Raw genomic sequence first — 21,874 nt, 5'->3', positions numbered from 1 at the left:
CGACCCGTTCTTTCGCAAATGTTTGTAGAATCAGCCTGCATGCCTGGGTGCTTCATTTTATATACCTGTGGCTATGGAAGTGATTGGAACTCCTGAATGTAATGATTTGGAGGGGTATCCCAATACTTTTGGCAATATAGAGTATATGAGTACCCCAAGCTGGACTTCATAGCAATTCTCCTTTTTCCTAGATTTTCTGATGTATAGATGTACAAATGTTTTCCTGCAGGCAGCCCAAAAGAGGGTTCAGCAATCATGCCGGAGGTGAATTGTTCAGACTACCGAGAATCCCAAGACGATTCTATCTACTCATACCGGCGGGAGCCCAGCTACTTTGAAATCCCCACTAAGGAGTTCCAGACACAGCCGAAGACCCATGAAGCTGAGCTGCATGAGATCCCGACTAAGGACACCGATACCCCACCACTGGCCTCCACAATCACCCCCACACCCCCGGTGGTACAGAGCCATGCTTCCTTCACCATTGAGTTTGATGACTGCATGCCAGGAAAGATGAAGATCAAGGACCACGTCACTAAATTCTCCACTAGGCAGCTCAAGCTGCCGCGTAAGCAGCTGGCTGCCACACCCACAGAGGTGATGTCAGCAGAAAGCAAGGTGGCTGACTGGCTGGTGAATAGCAATGTCAGCATGATGAGGCAGAAGAATCCCTCAGAGGATGTCTATAGTACCAAGAGTGACTTAGCAATGCACATTAAAACTCTCAAAGGTGGGTGAAAGTGTTAACGGTCACAGCTGAACATTAAGCAAGACCATATTTAAGCATAGTTATGACTTTCTGTGAAAAAATGTAACTTATTTGAATAAAGCTTGACTATTATGTAAATAATTTTAATACTTTTTATTTATTGGGTGGATATAAGTTGACTAAACAGTAAAATATTAAACAGTAAAATATTAGTCAATATCAGCAAAAAAATCATCAAGAAGGAATGAAATGAGATCATAACCTTGATTATATATATTTTGGGATAAAAAGCAATAATTGTATGTGAAGGCTTAGACTGTGTCTTATCTGCCTGAAAGTTCTAGGTTCTTTGTGATGTTTGGTCTTTTCTTGACCTCTCTGTGTATTTGTAGGGCACCAGCACGAGGATGGGACCCAGAGTGACTCTGAGGACCCAGTCCTGAAGCAAAAGTGCAGCACGACATCAAACCTGGTGCAACCACAACCCTCTGTTCAGTCACAGCAATCTGTCCTTCGACACCAACTGCTGCCAACAAAGTTCACGCTGCCTACGCCTGCAATCTCCAAAGAGACCCAATCTCCTTCTGAGACTCCATCTTCTCCACAAGAAATAGCCAAGACGTCCCCACAGGACGTTAACCAGCAAGCCTTCATTATTGAGTTCTTTGACGACAACCCGCGTAAGAAGCGCTCACAGTCCTTCACACATAACTCCACCCATGGCGACTCCTACTCTGCCCTCAAGGCCAAGCTGGAGAGACGGAAAGCTGGAGGCCAGGGTGGGGAAAGAGTGTCTGCTTCATCAGGGCAGATCCCAGCCACGCAGCAGGTGACGATCCCGCTGAAGGGGCCTGGTCCTGGGCCTCCGCAGAGGGCCGGCTCGTTAAAGCGGGAGAAGGGCGAGGAGAGGCTCAGTAGCGCCCCCTCTGGGTCAGGCTTTTCCTCACACTCCACCTCTGCGGTTTCCACCAGACCTTTAGCAAGTGTTGCCAAGACATCCAAGCTGGACCAAGACTTTACAGGTGACTTTGTGAAGGAATGTAACAAAAGTACCTCACCCACCAAGGAGAACACACCTCCTCTACCTACGTCTGCTCCACCAGTCATGGAGACCTCCACCCATCTACAAACTTCCCCATCTCCCCATACTAGCCCAAACCTTCCACCCTCCATAAATCACGCTCCCACCCCTGATCACACCCAACCACTCAGTCATACACCCACAAAGTATGCATCTCCAGTGCTGGCCTCGGTGCCCCCACCTCCGCTGTCAGTAAGTGCCCACAGCATGGACCCCAAGGCCTCAAAGGCAGTGAGAACAGAGGAAGAAGACAGCTTGAGTGATGCAGGTACCTACACCATCGAGATGGAGGCCCCGGATAAGGAGGTAGAAGAGGCGCGCAGTATGATCGACAAGGTAAACACACTGCCGTGTTGCAGCTGCTCTAGTTAATAAAGAAATATCTAATTTTACATAGGATTAAGGATTCAAGCGTTTTATTTGTTACATGCAAGGTATACAGTACAACTGTAACCTGCAGTGAAATGTGAGGTGGTCAACTTCTAAGTAATGCAAGGTTCCATTATAATAAATATGTAATAATAACAGTAAGTTATGCTGGTAATAAGATAAAGAAGACCAGATATGTGCAACATAGCTCCAGTAAAGTGCTTGGTATGTAGAACAATATTGCTTAAGGCCTTGTTGGAACATTTGTCGGAAATACTGGTGTGTTTACTTACATGATACAAACTTACTAACGTACTATTGCTCACAGTTCATTAATCACATGGACTGGAAAAACCCTTGTTTGAATAATGAATAGTATGAATAGTATAAAGACCTCTTGGGGATACATGGCGGCTCCATGGGTAGCACTTATTGTCTCAGATCTCTTGGGTTGGAGGTTCAAACCCTGTTTCCATTCATTGTGGCTGCATTTGGAACCACACAAGTAGGCACTATGTCAGGGCTGTTCAAGTCGCGGTCCTTAAGGACCAAGCACTGCTAATTTTCCAGCCTTTCTTGATCAGTGACCCAGGTGTGAAGCCTCTGTGGCCATTCAGTAATTATAAAACTAACTACTGTACCTGGAAGAACTGAAAACAAGGCCTGGATTTTGAATCAAGGGCCAGATTTGAAGTGCTCTGCACTATGTACTTAAATGGGGAATCAGTACACACAACATAAATGGTCATTCCGTACTATGTGAGTACAAACTTAGTAAACTTTTCCAGATGCACTATGTCACATTTTAAACTACGGGACTTTAATGACCTTTAATGACGGATGTCCTGCATATGAATGGAAGTACCGATGTCACAAAGTGTTTACCAAATGCACCAAAATGCCTTCCACTTAGAGCGGGGGTGGCCAATCTTATCTGCAAAGAGCCAGTGTGTATGCAGGTTCTCACTGCAACTCCCTAATGAGGTCACTAACTAGAGGACTGATTGGCTAAAGAGTCCTCACACTTAACATCAGTTAAGTACACAAAAAGTTCCCAGATGGCACGCTACTTCTTATGGTTTCAGATGCACTAGTATATCTTGTGTACTATTTTGCCGCATGATTTAGTATGGAAGTGTGCAATTTCAGATGCAGCATGTGTGTGTGTTTGCATGATCTCCCCACATCACATGGGTTTCATTTAGGTACTCATTAAAGACTACTGCAGAGCAGGAAATGTGACATTGTAGTATCTGGCAGCTTGCAGTTTGATTTGATTATTTTTAATGTTGCATATTTTGTGTATGGTTAAAATGAGTTTCAAAGTATTCACAGTATTACATTTGAAATGGCTGTTTTACTTAAATAAGTGATTATCCTAAAGCAAATTAAAGATTCCATATTTCAGGGAAAACTAGTTGTACATGCATCTTTCCCAGTGACCAAGGCAATATTACTGCATAAAGAATGAGATGTAGCTGTAAATACCCAGATGATGTTGATCTTTCCTAGTTGACTAGGATTCTTCTTCATATGCTAGCACCTTCACTCACATGTGCCTTTTTTCTGCCAGGTGTTTGGGGTCCCCGATTGTCCCGAGTATGCTGGAGTGACTGCTCGAGTACTGAGACCCATCATAAACAAGGAGCAAGACCAACAGGCTGTCCAGCATCAAAACCAGGGTGGTGCTGGTGACTTCAAGGCAGCACCGGTCCAAGATGTAAACTCCGCAACCCCTAGTGACAGTCTCATCAGCCAGTCACAGGTAAAGTCCATTGATTTCTCATATTCATTTTGGGGTTCTGCTCAAAAAATACCTAATAAACTCATATTCCATCCATTTTCCAAACCGCTTATCCTATTGGGTCGTGGGGGGTCCGGAGCCTATCCCGGAATTAATGGGCACGAGGCAGGGAACAACCCAGGATGGGGGGCCAGCCCATCGCAGGGCACACTCACACACCAGTCACTCACACATGCACACCTATGGGCAATTTAGTAACTCCAATTAGCCTCAGCATGTTTTTGGACTGTGGAGGGAAACCGGAGTACCCGGAGGAAACCCCACGACGACATGGGGAGAACATGCAAACTCCACACACATGTAACCCAGGCAGAGACTTGAACCTGGGTTGTAGAGGTGTGAGGCACAACCACTGCACCACCATGCCGCCTCCTAAACTCATATTGAGAAAAGAAATTTACTTTGCAAGCTCCCTTCTGCTTCATTCATGAAGTTACTTTGGTAACACTTTACTTGAAGCACTCTTCTATAATGCATGATGCATTATAATGGTTGGTTTAAGAATTAATAAAGCATTACAGCATTTCCTATTGACAATCATAAGGTGTTGATGTTGTTGATTATAATACTTCATAAGCGCCAATGAAGCTCTCATCTATAATGTACTATACATACCTTCATAATGCATTAAAATGGCCAGTACAAGAATTACGGATGCTTTGTATTGCATTATGACAGTATTTATAATGCATTATAGTTGACAGCTTCATAAAGCTAAGTAAACATGGCTATAATGTATGCCTTTTTATAAATATTTATAGCCATTTTTATACTTTATGAATGCATTATAATGTGTTATGATTGTATTCATTGTATTCATATTTTTATAGACACAACATTCCTAGAAAAGTGTTATTAGTCAAACACAGACCACACAGACTTATTAGTCAAACACAGACGTCTGTATTTCAGGTGCATGCAGCCTCATCTGCAGGCACAGGTGCCTCCAAGTGGGTTTCCCGCTGGGCCAGCCTGGCAGATGGCTATAGTGAGTCAGGACCTACAGCAGCACTTTCTCAGGAGGATCTTTCCAACGCAGGTGAGTCACACCAAATGGCAGCGGCACATGACTGGAGACCACATTACAAGTATTCTGGTTAATAGTGCGTCATTAAATGGCATGTTTGTTCATGTAGATGGCCATGCCAAACCAATGCTGAGTCAATGCATAGATAACACAGATGTGGAGAACAGCCAAGGATCCAGAACAAGACGGCTCCTCCCCCAGGTACCACAAGTGGAAAAGTTGGAGAGTGCAGCTCCTACTATTGTCATTCAGCATGACCCCGTCACAGAATGTAACACATCAGAAAATGGCTCCACTAAGCCCCATCAACAAGAATCAAGGAAGTTGCACCTCCAAGATGACTTGGACCCGGACAGCCTTAGTGATGCCAGCAAGTCAGATGAGTGCTCTGTTGTTGATCGAAACAAGGGCAGTCGAGCTAGAAGGAATCAGGAGAAAACTGAGAATGAAGCCAAAGAGCCAGAAAAGACTGCATCTTCAGTCAAATCTACATCGTTCTACATTGGGTCAGAGGAGACCTACTCCAAAACAGACTTGGCACCTGCTCTGTTTCCTACTAGGAGAGAACAGGATGGACCTCCCAGAATTTCCCCAGCAGCTGTTCTTGCAAGGCATTCAAGTAACCGTGAGCCCCGTAGAGCTGTCAGGCCAAATGCTTCTGCTCCCAGCCTCCATTCACAGGGCACTGATGGCCAGCTCAAAAAGGAGCCCAACGTCTCCTTTGTCAGACAGGAGAGCTTCACTAAGGATCGACCAAGCGATGACATCCCCATCAGCAGGCTTCCACACATCTCCAGCCAGCCTGCTCTGTGTATCATTGAACATGGTGAGCTATACCAGAGCCCTTCTCTTAATGAGGTGGAGCAGAAGCATGCGGGATCTTCCAGCCACGCAGGGGACTCACTGTCTGGGGATTCTGATTTGGACACAGGCAGCACTGTCAGTCTGATCAGTAACAAAAATGCTCCCTCTGCACCAGCCAAGATGTTGACCAGTAGTATCCTGCAGAAGGGGAAATCATCATCCAGTCCGTCTGCCCAAAGTCTAGTGGCCCGCCAGCCAACCGCCCGTGAACGTTTATCTGAGAAGCGCCGTGCCCATGTCACCGACCACACCAGCAAGGGCGAGCCGAATAAACGTCTTCAGATCCGGCGAAGCACTGGGAACCGTGGCTCACTGGACTTCACGGATGAGCAGCAAAGCTCAAGCCTGCAGTACTGGCCCGAAACTGCCTCCTCTGACTATGAATCTGGTTCCCGGCTTGGTACCCGCAAACGTCTTCCAGCTGTGCTCCAGAAAGATTCCTTGAAAGGAGCGGTGTACCAAGCACTGACTCGCTCCAACAGCCTCTCCTCCCCACGACCCACCCGTGCATCTATGCTGCGTCGGGCCCGTCTGGGCGAGGCTTCTGATACTGAGGGCACAGAGACAGACCGAGCCTCTCAAGGTTCCGATATCAACCCACCAACCAAAGCCCCGGCTGACAGTAAGAAATTGTCGCGCCTGGATGTCTTAGCTTTGCCTAGGAAGAGGACAGGTTCGTTCACCATGCCTAGTGATACTGAGTCCACCAGCCGGGCTGATGCCCTTAATCGTAGCTCAGAGCTCAGTACCTCCATTCGTAAGGCAGGAACAACTGAGATGAAGCCTGGGGCCGGAAAGGCACCCAGGACGGCTCCCTCAAAGCAGCCCATCACCCGCGCTCGATCCAGCAGTGCCAAGTATTCTAGCACTACCGGTAAGTGAAAAGGTCTCCAGTGTGTTTATCTTGGCTGCTGACATGTTAACTTCGCTGAGTTTGTTGCATACATGTACGTGTTAATAGAGTTGTGCAATGAAAGAGTTTGACAGGTAACTTTTTTTGTGGAATGAATTCAACCGATTAACGAAAGTAATTCTTAGTGAATGGAATCTTGTTTTAGCATGTTTTTTTTCAAGCCTTGCTTCCTGAGTGAATAGGTGTCACCCCCTTGATTTTGTACATATAGCAGTGGTCCAGAATTAATATGCTATTGACTTAGTGTTAGTGCAGTATAATGTACTACAGTGTAGTATACAGTACCATAGCATAGTATAGTAGTATAAGTCATACATTAGTAGGTCTACAGTATATGATTTGCTTCTGCCTGGAGTTCAATATAACAACTAACACTTTCCAGTTAACACTTTTTTTGGCTGTCTGAAAACGTTAATATTTTCTGCAATAATTCATTTTCTTGCTTTGCATTTTGAACTATATTAATAATACATTAATAATAATAAATGAGAATTTCTTTTATTTACACCTTGGAGTATATTGTGAAGTGGTCATCTGGATTCACCTGAAATTGTATTTCAAAACAGATTCATGGCCTTAAAATCAAAAACTGTATGAACAAAATGATTACCACTTCAAATTTAAATTAATTTGGCTTTTGCATGCTGGTGAATTACTGTAACTATATCTGCTTATGTCCTATCTATTTTCTTCATCCCTTTACCCTAACCCTTCAAATTTTCAACTGTATATCACCAACACCTGGTGCAACATTCTCCTCAAATGTTAACATTCAATCCTGGAACCCCTCATTTTCCAAAATCTGTCCTTCAAACCACTATCAACCACCTGTTTCCTTTCCTCAAACCAACTAATTTGGGAAGGTTCTCGGCAACGGCAGAAAGGCTCTGATTATTCCTCTACATCGGAGGAGGAATATGATGCCCCTACAGGCACTGCTAAACACAAGCGCTCCCATGCTTCAGCAGCTACACAGACTCCGAGTATCACCAAGGCTGCCCCAGTCCAATCCAAAGCCAAAAATGAAGGTTCAGCAGTGGACAATGAGACCAGCTCCTTCCAGCATTGGTCCACACACAGTGCTGAAATTGCCAGGTAACTTTGAGTCATGGGGGAATAAGGAGCTTCTTTGTTTGGTGCATTGGAAGAAAAACCTGTTTATTCAACAGCACTTAAACACAGATACACATGTACACACATTTCTCATCTTGGTATTCTTTGAGAAAACAATCCAGTTGAGAATGCCTGAAGCAGTGTATGTATATGATATATTATGCATCTGTGTCTGACTGCTGCAGGCTCAGTCAGGACCTTGCCAAAGACTTGGCTATGTTGGCTCAAGAGATCCATGATGTGGCAGGTGAAGCTGACTCGGGAATGGGCACTGCAACCTCACCTGGCTCTATGCCCAACACTCCAGCCTCCACCATTTCTGCCCGGGAGGAGGTAGAGGACCACAGAGTACCCACAATCAGTGCACTACTTTTGTAGGGGATTTCTGTTGCAATTAACTTTCCAGATACAACAATATAGGCTGGTTTGGATAGCTACAGTCAGCTGTATAAAGTTGCACTAATGCTTTAAATAACTCCATGTATGGTATACATTTCTTTACCCCCAATGTAACTGTATTCTAGAATTAAACTATACGCATAAGGACATTTCACTGTTCAGATCTGCTAGGAGCGTAGATTGTCTTTCAACACGTGCTTGATCTTTATGGCCATTTTCTTTTTCTGTTTGTAAACAGAGAATATTTCCATCCTTGCAGGCCACCCGCTTTTCCCAGGTGCATTCCTCATTTATTGTTTATATGTTTTTATCAAGCCCATTTCTCACAGCTACCATACATGTAAATCCTACGTATGCTACCTGATACCCAAAATAAACTAACAATTACACTAAATAGCCATACCAAACTACAAAATGTGTACAGTACTGTGCAAATGTCTTAGGCAGTCAAATAATATATGTTTAAATGAACTTCATACACAGACACACAAACACACACACATAGGTTTGTAATTATTTCTTTGTGAGGACTCTCCATTTATTTATATGGGGAAAACTAATCCCAACATCCATCCATCCATCCATCCATCCATCTATTATCCTCCACTTATCCGAGGTTGGGTCACGGGGGCAGCAGTCTCAGCAGGGAAACCCAGACTTCCCTCTCCTCGGCCACTTCATCCAGCTCCTCTGGGGGGATCCCGAGGCGTTCCCAGGCCAGTCGAGAGACATAGCCCGAGTGAGACATGTCCGGAACACCTCACCAGGGAGGTGTCCGGGATGCATCCTAAGTAGATGCCCGAGCCACCTCATCTGGCTCCTCTCAATGCGGAGGAGCAGTGGCTCCCGAATGGAGTCCCTCCCGAATGACCGAGCTCCTCACTCTGTCTCTAAGGGAGAGCCCAGCCACCCTGCGGAGGAAACTCATTTCGGCCGCTTGTACCCGCGATCTCGTTCTTTCAGTCACTACCCATAGCTCATGATCATAGGTGAGGGTAGGAACGTAGATCAACAGGTAAATCAAGAGCTTTGCCTTTTGGCTCAGCTCTCTCTTCACCATGACAGACCGATGCAGCGCCCGCATCACTGCTGACGCCGCACCTATCTGCCTGTCGATCTCCCGCTCCATCCTTCCCTCACTCGTGATGAAGACCTTAATCCCTACCCAGCCCTAACCTTAACCAAAAGTAACCAAACAAAATACGTGACTTTTGACATTTTTTGAACTCTTTGCCTCCTTTTCCTTCACTTTCTGGTCAAACTCCACCAAATCCATTCCTACTGTGTTTACGTCAGGTGGCCTGGTCATTTGATGTAATACTATCACTCTCCTTTGTAGGTGGCTTGCTGTCTCCAAACTTTTGACTGGCACTGTATATATTGGGCTAGTCATTTCAATACCTCTTCTAAAGTCATTCCAAAAAGTATTTGCAGTAACTGTCCAACATATCCATGTATTTATTGAAATATCCACTAGCATACCATGTTTGGCTAATCAATATCGCATCACATTATGAACTGATTAATTAAATTGGTGGTGAAATCTAATGAACACGTGGAATGGCTGAGGCGCCGCTGTGCAGAGGTTTGGGAACTGAACCTGTGTTCCTCTAGCTGTCCAGCAAGATATCAATACATTTTAAGGGAAGAGAAAAACTTCATATTACTTTTTACTGTGTTACTGTTCATTTGCATGTATTCTAATGTTGAACTGTGTTTAGTTCTTTTCCTGACAAACTAACACTTACTACCCTGATAAATAGCATTAAACGCACAATACTTTTGCACAGCACTGTACATGAATGATTTCTGTGAATGTGTGAATGACTTCCTGTAATTTGACTGACTTTTGTACAGTTAATGATCTGCTAGAATTGTGAGTGCCCCTCCTGAACTCTGGAGTGCCATTTCTAAACAGTTAGTGTCCACCCCCTACCCCATACGTTGAGTAACATTTTCATACTGTCATTGTTACCCACTCATCATATAGTATACAGTATAATCCCATATCCAGCTTGTTTATGATGATAGTCTGATTAATTCCTCCTAATGGCCATTTATGTCTTCACTCACAGTTAATTCAGCACATTCCAGAAGCCAGCTTGAACTACCAAAAAGTTCCACCAGGTGCAGTGGGAGTCCGGGACCCAGACCCAAATATGAATGAAGAAGATTCCAAACGGCGACTCTGGAATCGTGAAGAGGTCATTTTCTTTCTTTTCTCAAAATTTTCATCCTGTTGGTATCTCCAGGCAGCAAAATTTCTCTGGTGTGGTTATTTCTTTAACGTTCAACTCTTTTTGTTCTTTTACAATTTTCTGTGGGAAAAAGAATACATATGGGCAATTTGACATAGGTGCAATTTGAAAAACACACATTTTTACTTTGCAGGTCATTTTAGACAATCTGATGCTGAATCCTGTGTCTCAGTTGTCCCTGGCAATTAGGGAGAACACCGAACAGCTGGCAGAGAAAATGAAGTAAGACTGTATGGACTTTTTGTCTTTTCAGAATTGATTGTACAAAGCAGGTACTTTTCTGGAAATAAACGAGAGCACATGTCTGTTTCCATACAAACATGAAAGCATGAAATGAGAGAAATAATAAAAAAAAAACTTTTTTTATCAGTTCTTAAGGATTTAAATTGTGCCTAACCTTCAAACCACTTTCAACCACCTATGTGTCTGCCTTCCTCGGACTTCTGACTTGAAACTCCTACATTATGTTTTTTATCGTTTTGAGTCTGTCCCTTCTGTGCCATTTCAGGTCATTGTTCCACAACAGGACAGAAGTGTGGGAAGAAATCGAGGCAAAGATCAGTGCTGAGAATGAAGTGCCTATACTGAAGACATCAAATAAGGTCTCCTTTGTCCTTCTCTCTGGTACCAATTCTTAGTTATTGTGAAACGTCATAGGATAGTGTATGTAATTTGTGCTATGTTATGGATATTCATATTCATGCTGTTTATATTGTCACCTCAGGAAATCAGTTCCATTTTGAAGGAATTAAGAAGAGTTCATAAACAACTAGAAGGTAAGAGCATCCAAGGTATTCTGGATGTGATGTATGGCCTGTATTCTTCTATTGAATGCTCCATTCTCAACCTGTTGACATTAAAATGTAGTACAAAGTTCTTGCTTTAAAATTGAGATTAAAATTACGATGATATTTATTGATCCTGGAGGGAAATTTGGGTGCTTACAGCAGCAAGGGTGTAGTGCATAGATAGATTACGTATAGTGCATAGACAGTCAACAGTGCAATCAGGTAAACGTGGTGCAAACAAATGTAAAAAGTATACAGTACACAAATTGAATATCCTGAAAATGGAATATTGTAAAATTATGTACATAAACATTTAATAATAATAATAATAATAATAATAATAATAATAATAATAAAATTAGTTAATGGGATATGTGCAGTTAAAGAACAGATAAGCACTAGACTGTTACTGTTGATTAGATATCTGTTGTCTTGTATTCTAATTGATAAATTGGTGGTCTTACTAAAATGTTGCTATTTGATGTAACTCCATTGCATTGTCGTGCCGAAAAGTACAGTTCCTACCAGGATATGTCCATACAATTTTTGTCCATCACTTCAATACATTTTATGAAAAATAATCCATTTCTGCTCCATGGTGCCTTTATGTGGCTTTGTTTTTCAGTGCTAAATGTGAAAATAAAAGTAACATATAGGCCTCTTATTGTGCGTATGTAAGACTAGCTGCAAGGGGATAGTTGCATTACTCCATGTCTTTCTGTTTTTAGTTATAAACACTATTATCGAGCCTGGACGAAGTACTGACCCACTCAGCAAGGTCCCCTCGGGTGGGGCAAAGCCCACATTGGCTTCCCAGCCCCCGACAAGAGGGGCCCGAAGCTCAGCTGCTAACGCTACAGGCAAGAAGCCCAGTGAGGTACGCAAGAAGAGCCTGGCGGGTGCTGGCAGCCAGAGCTGAGTACTGTGGACTGGCAAGGTCACGGTCAAGACTGTCTGGTCATGTGGAAGCAGTCTGAACCATTGAGTCATTTTTGTAAATATGGAATGACACAAAACCGAAAGGAAAGCAGAGAAGATCTCCAATGTGTGTTTGAAATGAATGTAGGGAACAAGATATAACTCATGTTAATGCAGATTGTTTTTTGAAAATACAGCATTGCTGGCCTGAGAAGAATGCTAATACTAAGTGTTCAGCAGGCAGGTTGTGCCGGGGTTGAATTAGGGAACCTCATTGTTTTGTCATTTTGTTTATCTTTTGTTTTACAATTTGTTTGTAGCATTGAACAGCTGATGCCTTTAATGGGGTCAACAAATGAATGCTATAGCTGACATCATAATACAAGAATATTATATGTGGACAGTATTTACTACAGAAATTTCACCTGGTCGTGTGACAGAGGCCTTTTAAATGACTCGGTATGCATTTTGTTTCTCCTCTATTTATCATGCATTTGTTTAATTGTTTCAGAATGACTTGAATGTCGGTAAGTGCAGATAGGTACATTCATGCTTTAAGGATCATGTGGTGCCCAAACATCCAAAACCTGCAGGAAATTGGAACAGCTTTTGTGATGTGCTCCATGTGCACTGTGAAGATGTGCTGTGCTTGTGAAGTGCTCCATCATGAGCTTAGCTGGCAATTATGAAAATTTTGTCCACAAGGCTGCATAGCATTTTTCTTTTGATCTAGTGTTTTTTCAGTGTTTTAATTTTTGAAAAGATGCTGCCTTGTCATGTATACATTTTTTTCTTCCTTAAACTGTGCAATGCTAATTATTGAATACATGTTGTTGCTTTCTACTGCACACCTAAAATCATGCTCTGGAATTAATGCAAGCAGTGTTGGCGTATTTGTATTTATAAATAAAGCTGAAGGTGACCTGGAACCTGGAGTAGAATTGGCTATGAAATGACTTAAGAAGAGTGAAGTGTTCTTTTATTTATTTATTATATCTCTCCTGCACAAGAAATGACGTCTCTCGGATATAATGGATCTTTCTACTTACCTGTATACCCATAACCTGGATGACCTTTTAAACAAGGCGAAGTACCTGTGGTTACTTCCATTGTTGCTGAAACAGAAAGGATTTTGCATTCATTGTGAATTACAAAAATCCTGCTAATGATTGGGAGTCAGAGTATAAGAATTCTGGACTGAGTCAATCAGTTAATAGACTTGTGTGTGTTTTCTGGGAAATGGAGCTCTCCCCAGGGTACGGTCTTCCAAACATCCATATTAGTCTTCAAACAACTGCTAACTTACTGTGAACGGGTTTATATGAAGGCTGTGAGCCCTTCCACTGTTTAGTGTAGGTGTTTCGTGTGGCGCCTTGGTCAGTTTGGGTGTTAGGGTAAGATGTTCCAAAGCTATGAATCCCTTTTATGTCTTTGCTGTCCAGATGCCCATCTCTGTAGGCTGTGTAGACTCTGGATATTGTAATGCTTACATTTATGCTTTAAAACATAGTGACTGTCCTGCAGTAGAACCTCAGCTTAGCTCCTCTGCTCAGCCTGCTGTCCACCATATTAAATAAACAGATTTGTTTACATTCACCAGCAGACACCTTTGGAATAAATGTGTAGAAGAGGGTTGCAGAAATGAATGATTATCGTTTCACCTTTAAAATGCTTGGTGTTAAGTATTTAATTAATTTGTAAGATGTCTCTTTGGGTTAGATGTATTGTGGTGGTGGTAGGAACCACAGGACAAAGCATGTACAGTAGCATCAACCAAAGAAGACCGAGTGTTATGTTTTTGTCAAAGGCAAGCAGACTCCGTATTTGTGATTCATGCGTATAAATTGTGCAAAGTATGACAAATTGCCCAGAACAGCCCCAAGTCCGATGTATTGTAGGGGAAACACTCCTAGATAATGTATTCCAAATACCATGCATTATAGTCAGTGTTCTGTAAATCTGACATTTATATTAAACAAAACATTTTCCTAATCTCATTGTATGTTTTCTGTTAGCTTGATATTTTGAGTTTCGAGGCAGTTGATTTACATTATCCTTTCTTTGTGTAAGATGGCTGCACCACTGTACCATTTAAGGTGTTGTGATTGAGCAAATGGAGGTAAATAAATAATCTGTACAAAGGAATAGGAATGCACTTAAAAAATTAAAGAAAATGAAAGTAAAAGATTATTTTGTGAAGATGCTGTTTTTCTGTTACCCATGCACATAAGTGTTCATTTTAAAAGGTGTACTTTTCGTAAGAAATGATGTTAGGAAAACATGCTGTATAAAGCTTAAAGCTAAACGTTAACATTCTGCTCATTTTAGAAGCATAAAGTAAAATAATCCCCACCTGTGATGGGTGATCTTTGACAGTTATCTTTGTAAGACCTTGAGGGTTATTTTGAGGTCTTGTGCTGGCTGGTGAATGTATCGATTTTTATCGCCGGTATGGACCAACACCTTTGTATTTCAGACACTTCATTGAGGGTGATGCTGTAGAGGCTGCTGCTAAGTTACAATGTCTTGAGCTTTCATTTATTTCTGCTTTCTGTTTTGTTTAATTCTCCTCACCTGCATGCAAATCAAAGATAAGCTACACGTCTCGTCTCTACATTATGTCTGTAAATCAGGCCTAGGTGTCTTTGCCTGGTTTTGCAGTTTCCTATTGTTAAACTCTATTATCCAGTTTTCGGACTGATTGCGTACTTTGGGCATTGAAGAATGTGCTCCCCTTCAGATTTAGATCCTTATTTTTAACCATTGTTAAAAGCTTTATTTTTCTTTATGAACTTCTTGTGAATGATTATTCTTTTCTGCCTTAAATAAGATATTTCATTTTTATCATGTTTTTAACATAGTAATAAATATAATTTAATCACTAAAATAATGAGTGTCCTCCAGTATTTATTTAGTGTAACCAGTATAACATAAACAGGTTAAAATTATGCACAAATATACATACTGCAGCTGAATCAGTGCGGTGGGTCATGTTTTATCTTGTTCATGTAAACAAGGAGTTCACCTTTATTAGCAGTGCACTGCTAGGGACAATCAGCAGTGGCACAGATAATGAAAGCCTATACTTCACACAATAATCACAGTCGGCAAACATCACATTCAGCACAATATAAAAACATTTACTATATACAACATAAATACACAAATGCACACATTTATTGACAGGTTATTTAATATGACAATGTGGGACAAAACAGTATTTGAATGACTAAAGTCTTTATTACCCGGCCCTGGAGCATAACAATATATTTTGTATATGAATATAGATATTCATATGTAAAACTCATTACATCTGCAGATTATATGGCTGAAACAGGCTGGTCTTTACAACATACAGATATATATGAAATAGCATACATATATTTTTTCCATTCTTCTATGAGCAATATAAATAAGCAGCTATTAAGTTTTTACATTGGATGGAGATGTCTAAGCTGAAATGGAATAAGCACAGGGTCAGTCATGTATCTGACACCCTTAAAGCATTTCAGGGGTATAACAGATGTGATGCCAAGGATGGGATTCAAATCAACAACTTGTGCATCGCAGACAAGGGCCTAATTCACTGAGCCAGTTCAAAGCGGCATCACTGGGATTCTTATTGCTGAATTCAACATCCAGGTGCCCCTGCTTCCTGATTATACCCATAAAATACTTATGGGTAAATAAAGTTTGGTCAGTTTTCAAAACTTTATGCCTTAAGGCTTCCAGTGCGTTTACATTCTGTTAAGGCTGTACCAACACTTACAGGTCAATAATTTTAGGATGTTGTGAGATGGCAAGATGGCTCTTTTATAGCCGACGATTGCAGGACCTTCCATGAGTGACATTAATGATGTACACAGACTGTGGAACCTAATGTCACCATCTGAGCCTGCAAATCAAACAAGAGCTGGATTCTCAGCTCCTGTTTCAAGAATGGTCTGGCTACACAACACTGGGCGTCCTCCACTAGGGGGATCTCCACTTTGGGCCTGAAAAGCACATGTACTGCACACCTGGCCCAGACATGACAATAACCAAACTTCAGGAACGGAAGGAGAATATTCTGCCTCTGTTTCTGAAGTTTGCTTAAGGTCATGTCCGGGGCAGGTGTGGACGTCATGTCATTTCTGGCCCCACAGTTCCCCCTAGTGGAGATCACCCAGTGTTCTGCAGCTATATTCTATTGCCTGGTTCTACCATTGCAGTTAATGCAATTCTTACAGAAGATTTTCATCCAGATGAAGAGACATGTCCAGGAATGCGGGCTCAGACATAACAGTAATTGAGATCCAGACTGATGTCCAATGGATGCAGCCCTACTTCTCAAAGGAAGCGATCTACAGTAACTAGACCACCTCAGAACATTCATGTTTTTACAGCTAAGACAATGTTGAGTGTAACACTATTCTTCCATGATTTTCCATGAACTTTTCCCTGTCAGTCATAACATACTGAGTAACAACAGTTCTATGGTACAATGCTATTAAGCTACCACCATACTTGAAGGTGGAAAAATGGTGTCGCTCACATTGCTGACTCCTGCAGTTCTGGGAAACTTCATAGATGAACAACATCCTATTCACTCCATCAGCTTCCATTGTCGGTAGTAGCTGCAACAGTAATAGTAGTAGTAGTAGTGCTGGAGTAGATTTTGGAGAGAAGGAGAAGGCTATGGCAATAATGCATCTACAGTCATGCACTGAATAACGACGTTTCAGTCAACAATGTACCACATTTACGATGGTGCTCCCATTAGATTATAATGGAGCTGAAGAATTCCTATTGCCTAGTGACGTTGTAGCCACCATAACATTGTACAGTAGCATAATTCATTACTCAAATGTTTGTGGTGATGATGGTATAAAAAAACCTACTGCCCTGCCAGTCAAGTAAAAGTATAGCACATGCAATTATGTACGGTACATATTTGAAAATGATAAACAACTATTAGTGGTTTATGTATTTACTATATTATATTTTTTAGAGTGTAATTTACTGTAGACTATGTGTTGCATGCTACACCATCTAGTTTTGTGTAAACACACTCTCTTATGTTCACACAAAGATGAAATCACTTAACACATTTCTCAAAATGTATCCCTGTCATTAAGCAATGCATGACTGTAGCTATTTTCCACTGCTTATTGTCATTACAATGATGTGTATTACAATATATTTATATATGTAAACTGGCACAAATTAGGAATGCAAAGAAGTTTAGGTTTTTGCTTTTCTCCTACCCCCAACCAAAAAAAAACACCATTCAGGACAGTCTAGTTCCTCCATACTACCATGTAGCCATTAGCAAACAACAAAGCGCCCACTCTGATGGTGTATTTATCATAGCTGGACATGTGCACATGATGTGCAAATGAGCAATAGAAAACTTTTTGTGCAAAAGTCACAACCATATTCTTTTGTACTGGTGCGCCAAGCTTCCCCGGCAAGTGCGCCCAGGGCATAATCTCCGGAGGAATGTCAACTCACCCATCCAATTTCTCTGTCTCAGATGGAGGGCACTGGCAGTGAAGCATGTCTAGGTGCCTCATGGGCTTCTATACTGATACTGAGCTCATGGCAGCTTTCTGTCCCCCTGGTCCTGATCCATTTGGCCCAGGGAGCTCACCTTCATGTGTCACACAATGAGTAGCTGTTTGGAGTGAAGGCTTACGGTTAAGTTAGCTTTCTGCATCTTCCTGATCCTAATCGGAGGTGTTTTGGAGCCATAACAGCTCATAATTATAAAGTACATAATTCCAACATAATTATATAACATATACAACAAAATTATAAAAGGTCCAAATAAACCAACCAACTGCTTTGAGGAAAACTAGGGGAATATATTCATATGCAAAGTATTACTATAGAAATGTCAAAAATCACATTGTATTTGTTATGAGAAAACTGAAGCAAATGAGTTTGAGGAGTTTTTGTGAAGTAATAACAGTATATACAAATATATTTGGTAAAAACTAACCTAACAAATACATTTGAGACTTTAAGCATTATTGTATATTTGCAAAGTTTAAGTGTTTTCAGATAACTGAACTATTAACATTATGAATGTGAACACAAGACCAGTAAAACAATAACAATAATTAACAATAATTGATAACAATAGATAACAATAATTGTAATCCATCCATCCATCTGCAGCTTTCTTAGTACAGAGTTGTGGGGTGACCTCTAAGCTAAGGCAAGAAGCACAGCACACAAGGCAAGTAAACCAGGAGGGTAAATCATTTCCATTGCTGAGCACGCACGGTTGCGTGCACGCACGCACACGCACGCACGCACGCACACGCACACGCACGCACACGCACGCACACGCACACGCACACGCACGCACACGCACGCACGCACGCACGCACGCACGCACACACACACACACACACACACACACAAACAAACAAACAAACAAACAGATTAGGCATCTATTTCTTTGTGGGTGCTCTACTTTCATTTCTATGATCATAACCCTAATCCCAACAATGACAACCTTAACCCTAGCCCCGCCCCAACCTTAACCATAAATGACCAGACAACACATTTGAAATTTTTAGTTTTTGTTTGCAGTTATAGAATTTTATAAAATTGAGGTTATCCTTGTGTGGACTGAAAAAATGTCCCCACAAGGTCAAAATAAAAATAATATGTTTTTATCACAATGTGAGGACATTTGGTCCCTACATAATTGCACATTATTGCCCATTTAGAAACACCAGGTAGCTTAATCTTGTGTTTTTGGACTACAGAAGGAAACCCACAGAACACAGGGAGAACATTAAACCACCATACATACTATCACATGATGAAAAATGATTTTCCTAAAAGTAGTTCATTGACTGAGATACTGAATATCTGTCATTGACGTCAAGTCACCCATGAAGTTATAAACCTTGTAGCAGAGGTATAACCATTTGGTCATTTGATGTGAAATGCTTGGGCTGAGACACACACTTCAACGATATTCTGAGAGACCTACCGTATAGTGACACAATGCATAATATTTATATGACGATATATTACAACCTCTGATAAATGCATACATTCTGAATGAGTAACATCATCCTTTGCTGAGGCATACAGCCCCTCACACACACTGCACTTTAAATCTGGCCTAAGATGTACCAACCGATCCTCATGATCAGCTAAAGAAACACAAGGAAGGCTGGTGCTTCTTAGCACTTGAAGCAGTCCTTAATCTCATCATCATTAGCATTATATACATCACAAAAAAAGGATCTGCATACTTGTCCACAGTGACAGTGAACGTGTACAATGTGACCAGCAAAATTAACACAGAACATTACAGCAAAGAAAGCACGCTTACGACTGTCAAAGAAGAGCCCTATGATAGCTTGACTTACAAAAATGGCTAAAGCTATATTTATCATTCAATCTCCATATATTTTATTTGACATATATACAGGTATCTACACACACAGATATACATACATACTTTTCCCACACATCAGTGAGGCTATAATCTAAGGTCACAAGAATGCTGTTTTAAACAAATGATTTTTTCACAAGTTAGGTACGAAGTTGAAAATGATTCAAAATTCTCCCAAGAGAAATTGTTAATATTCAGCATTCCACTATATGAGGCAAACCATCACATTATTGGGCGGTTAACTTCTTGACCAGTTAAGTTGTTTAAGGGAGCTTTTTTTCAGCTTGATATGTTATGTTGAAACTATTTAAATTTAATGTGTATAAATATTCAGGCAGCATGAGGATATTATATTCATATTTTTACAGTTAAGCAGCAAGAATGGCACATGAAGTTTTGCACAAAAGTAAACTTGAATGAACTGAAATGAACAGGTTTAAAGGGGCCTTCATATGCTTTGCCAGTGTTTCCCTTTCCTTTAGTGTGTTATATAGTTATATAGTGTTCATGTAATCAGTCAGCAAAGTCTTATGGCCCAAAGTGCACCACTGAAACTACTCTTCTCTAATCTGCCTGAAATGCTTCACTGGAATTCCAGTCCTTACCTGCATGACATGGTGATATCACCTTCTAACCAGTGTTAATTTTGTTGACGAAAAAGTTTCGTCATAGTTATCGTCAACGACCTTTATTTTCAGACTAAAACGAGACAATAACTAAATAAAAATGATTTCACGAGGCCTAAGACTATGATGAAGTGTATTGCCTAATGTAGTTCACGTAAGGCAGAGGTATTCAACTAAAATTTAAGGAGGTCTAGTTAGAGAACATTTCTTGAAGCAAAGGTCCAGAAGATCATAATGTCCAACTATTTAGTGTGATATATATTTATGTAGCCTATTAGGCGTGTGAACATTGCAAGTATTCAATACCTGACTGTCAAATGAAATTAATTCAGTACAATTCAAAACCTTTTTGACAATATTATTTGTCAAGTGACACAGAACTGAAGATACGTGTACTGTATGACTGCAGATTCTCTCATTTGCTGTCAAAATTAACACAGCTTCTAACACAATCCTTATTGGCTGACTCCCTGCAAGGATCTGTCTGCAGACTGCAAGACAGGGACGGAATGTGTAGGGCAAGCTGACCAATCAGGCAAACTGTCCAATCAGGCAAGCTGACCAATCAAAACTACACTGAGCTCATCTGGATTGGGGCTTGAGGCTCTAACCGAGTGTTTCAGACAGAGTGAATAGAGATGTACCGTATCAGAATAATGTTCATTGAATCATGTAAATCTATTCTAGTATACCCCCAAAATAAAATTATAAACGGTAAAAATGAGCATAATAGGGCCCGTTTAAAGCATGCTTACATTCGATGTCATACTGAGGAACTTCTCCCTCAAGTTTTTGACGTTACTCTGCTGTCCAGTGTCATTCTCCATGTTTCCTGTGTTCTCTGTGTCCTCATACTGTTCATGGAGATCTGACTGGTGGTCATTCTCCCTGCTCTCACTGCACCTCACGGCCAAAGCCCCTGTCACGCAACCATCCTCCCTTTGCCGGTACTTTTCTAAATCCCAGTTGGACCTGCTGTGTTCGAAGTCAGCCATGGCAGAGATCTTGCCTTGGCATGTAGGTGAGGCGTGCTCGTCCTTCTTCCCCCACACTTGTGCTTTGTACAGTTCTGTCCCATCTGCCTGCTCAGGTAGCACAGCAGCATTTTCTGTGGCTCGTGGCCCAGGCAGCTCACACAGCTTGTGCTCTGGGGATCCGGCTCTGCGCGTCCGCGGCTTACCCTGGCAGAACTCCCACCTCTGAGGCTTGGAGGCCAGGGCTTGGCTGAAGATAGCAGTCTGTGACCCTGAGAAGCTGGAGGAACTACTGGAGCGCCTCCTGGGGCCCCGACTCAGGGTCCCGGATGAAGCCTGCAGGCAGTCCTGGGCATGATCTTCTCCCTGGAAGGAGTACCTGGAGCGCAGCTCACGCACATCTGGCCAGTGGAAGCCCTCGGTCTGCGTGGGGCTGGGTGTGCTCATGGGGCAGGAGCGGCTGGGGGATCGATCCTGAGGGCTGGGGGACCTTGGCAGGGCTATAATCATTAATGCAATCATTTAAGAGCAGTTCACTACACTCCTCTTGGGTTTGACAATATAGTGGTCTCACCTCAAATTTTTGTTTTGAGACACTGAAAATGTATTTACATAAATATATAAATCTA

General features: G+C 41.7%; 2 protein-coding genes across 4 annotated transcripts in view; one reads left to right on the top strand and one right to left on the bottom strand.

The window, feature by feature from the left end:
- Positions 1-14,431, top strand: part of LOC125723783 (centrosomal protein of 170 kDa protein B-like) — a 33,876-nt gene extending 19,445 nt beyond the window's left edge. Inside the window, exons 8-20 of one of the 3 annotated variants that reach the window (XM_049000524.1) lie at positions 230-730; positions 1,102-2,126; positions 3,733-3,924; positions 4,876-5,002; positions 5,100-6,728; positions 7,736-7,862; positions 8,066-8,213; positions 8,518-8,556; positions 10,355-10,483; positions 10,671-10,759; positions 11,046-11,139; positions 11,262-11,313; positions 12,054-14,431. In XM_049000524.1, coding sequence (XP_048856481.1) covers positions 230-730; positions 1,102-2,126; positions 3,733-3,924; positions 4,876-5,002; positions 5,100-6,728; positions 7,736-7,862; positions 8,066-8,213; positions 8,518-8,556; positions 10,355-10,483; positions 10,671-10,759; positions 11,046-11,139; positions 11,262-11,313; positions 12,054-12,244 — 4,343 coding nt within the window. In that variant the 3' untranslated portion in view covers positions 12,245-14,431. Of the gene's footprint in view, positions 1-229; positions 731-1,101; positions 2,127-3,732; positions 3,925-4,875; positions 5,003-5,099; positions 6,729-7,732; positions 7,863-8,065; positions 8,214-8,517; positions 8,557-10,354; positions 10,484-10,670; positions 10,760-11,045; positions 11,140-11,261; positions 11,314-12,053 lie in introns of all 3 variants that reach the window. The other 2 variants (XM_049000522.1, XM_049000525.1) reach the window with 2 other exon arrangements.
- A 5,207-nt stretch (positions 14,432-19,638) lies between these two features.
- The window catches only part of LOC125723822 (pleckstrin homology domain-containing family G member 3-like), a 42,033-nt gene continuing 39,797 nt past the window's right edge, over positions 19,639-21,874 (bottom strand). The window contains exon 21 of the mRNA XM_049000620.1: positions 19,639-21,745. Coding sequence (XP_048856577.1) covers positions 21,012-21,745 — 734 coding nt within the window. The 3' untranslated portion in view covers positions 19,639-21,011. The remainder of the gene's footprint in view (positions 21,746-21,874) is intronic.

The sequence above is a fragment of the Brienomyrus brachyistius genome, unplaced genomic scaffold, assembly GCF_023856365.1.
Source record: "Brienomyrus brachyistius isolate T26 unplaced genomic scaffold, BBRACH_0.4 scaffold51, whole genome shotgun sequence".
NCBI classification, from domain to species: Eukaryota; Metazoa; Chordata; class Actinopteri; order Osteoglossiformes; family Mormyridae; genus Brienomyrus; species Brienomyrus brachyistius.
The sequence above is the reverse complement of the archived record's forward strand: the minus strand, read 5'-3'. Positions and strand labels throughout refer to the sequence as shown.